The sequence below is a fragment of the Danio aesculapii genome, chromosome 20, assembly GCF_903798145.1.
Source record: "Danio aesculapii chromosome 20, fDanAes4.1, whole genome shotgun sequence".
Taxonomy (NCBI): Eukaryota; Metazoa; Chordata; class Actinopteri; order Cypriniformes; family Danionidae; genus Danio; species Danio aesculapii.
This window is the reverse complement of record NC_079454.1, coordinates 45,652,939-45,653,798: the sequence shown is the minus strand read 5'-3', so window position 1 is coordinate 45,653,798 and position 860 is coordinate 45,652,939. Positions and strand designations below refer to the sequence as shown.

At 40.0% G+C, this 860-nt stretch overlaps 1 protein-coding gene across 1 annotated transcript in view; it reads left to right on the top strand.

Moving 5' to 3' along the window:
- The first annotated feature begins 634 nt into the window (after positions 1 to 634).
- The window catches only part of LOC130247406 (kelch-like protein 29), a 198,368-nt gene continuing 198,142 nt past the window's right edge, over positions 635 to 860 (top strand). Inside the window, exon 1 of the mRNA XM_056480630.1 lies at positions 635 to 795. Within this exon, the coding sequence (XP_056336605.1) occupies positions 635 to 795 (161 nt within the window). The remainder of the gene's footprint in view (positions 796 to 860) is intronic.

Here is an 860-nt window from a genome sequence, read left to right as displayed (position 1 = left end):
ACGGACAATTTAGCCGACGCAATTCACCTATAGCGCATGTCTTTTGACTGTGGGGGAAACTGGAGCTCCCGGAGGAAACCCACGCGAACGCGGGGAGAACATGCAAACTCCACACAGAAACGCCAACTGACCCCGCTGAGGCTCGAACCAGCGACCATTTTGCTGTGAGGGGACAGCACTACCTACTGCGCCACATATATGCGCCATATATATATATATATATAAAACAACTGTCAGAATTTGCCAGGGGTATGAATAATTTCAGGCTTGACTGTATATATTTATGCATATATATTCATAAGTCACTCTGATTATTCCAAACTCTGATTCTTCATGTGGTTTTCTATTATTGTCTACAACTATTGGAAATAATTACAACATTTTTGGTTGCACAGGTAGGCATGTCACATATTACATAACTTTATAGAATATATGCAACACAGGTTATAAAATATACAGGGATTTCTGGCTGCGAGCTTTTTACTAAGTAGGTTTATTTTTTTAAAACAGTTTAATGAAGGACTGCTTTTCTCATGCGCTGAACCACAGCACAGTGATTGAGTCGCTCCCAAACTTCCCATGATGTTGGCATGCATTTTAAAGCTGATCTTTTATTAATGTGTCCCTTATTAAGATGACAGCTCACGATCAGGCTTCTCCTGAGGATTCACATGTATGCAGAGAAGAGATGAAGACACGAGCCAGCAGTGACGGCTGCTGCAGTTTAAGAGTGAAGAAGCACAGATGTGCCTGTATAATGAATAACCACACTCAACTTCTCAAACTACTAAACAGGTAAAGTACTAAGTGAACATTACTGACATGGTTGTTAAACTATTGCAACAAAATAAATGTATAGT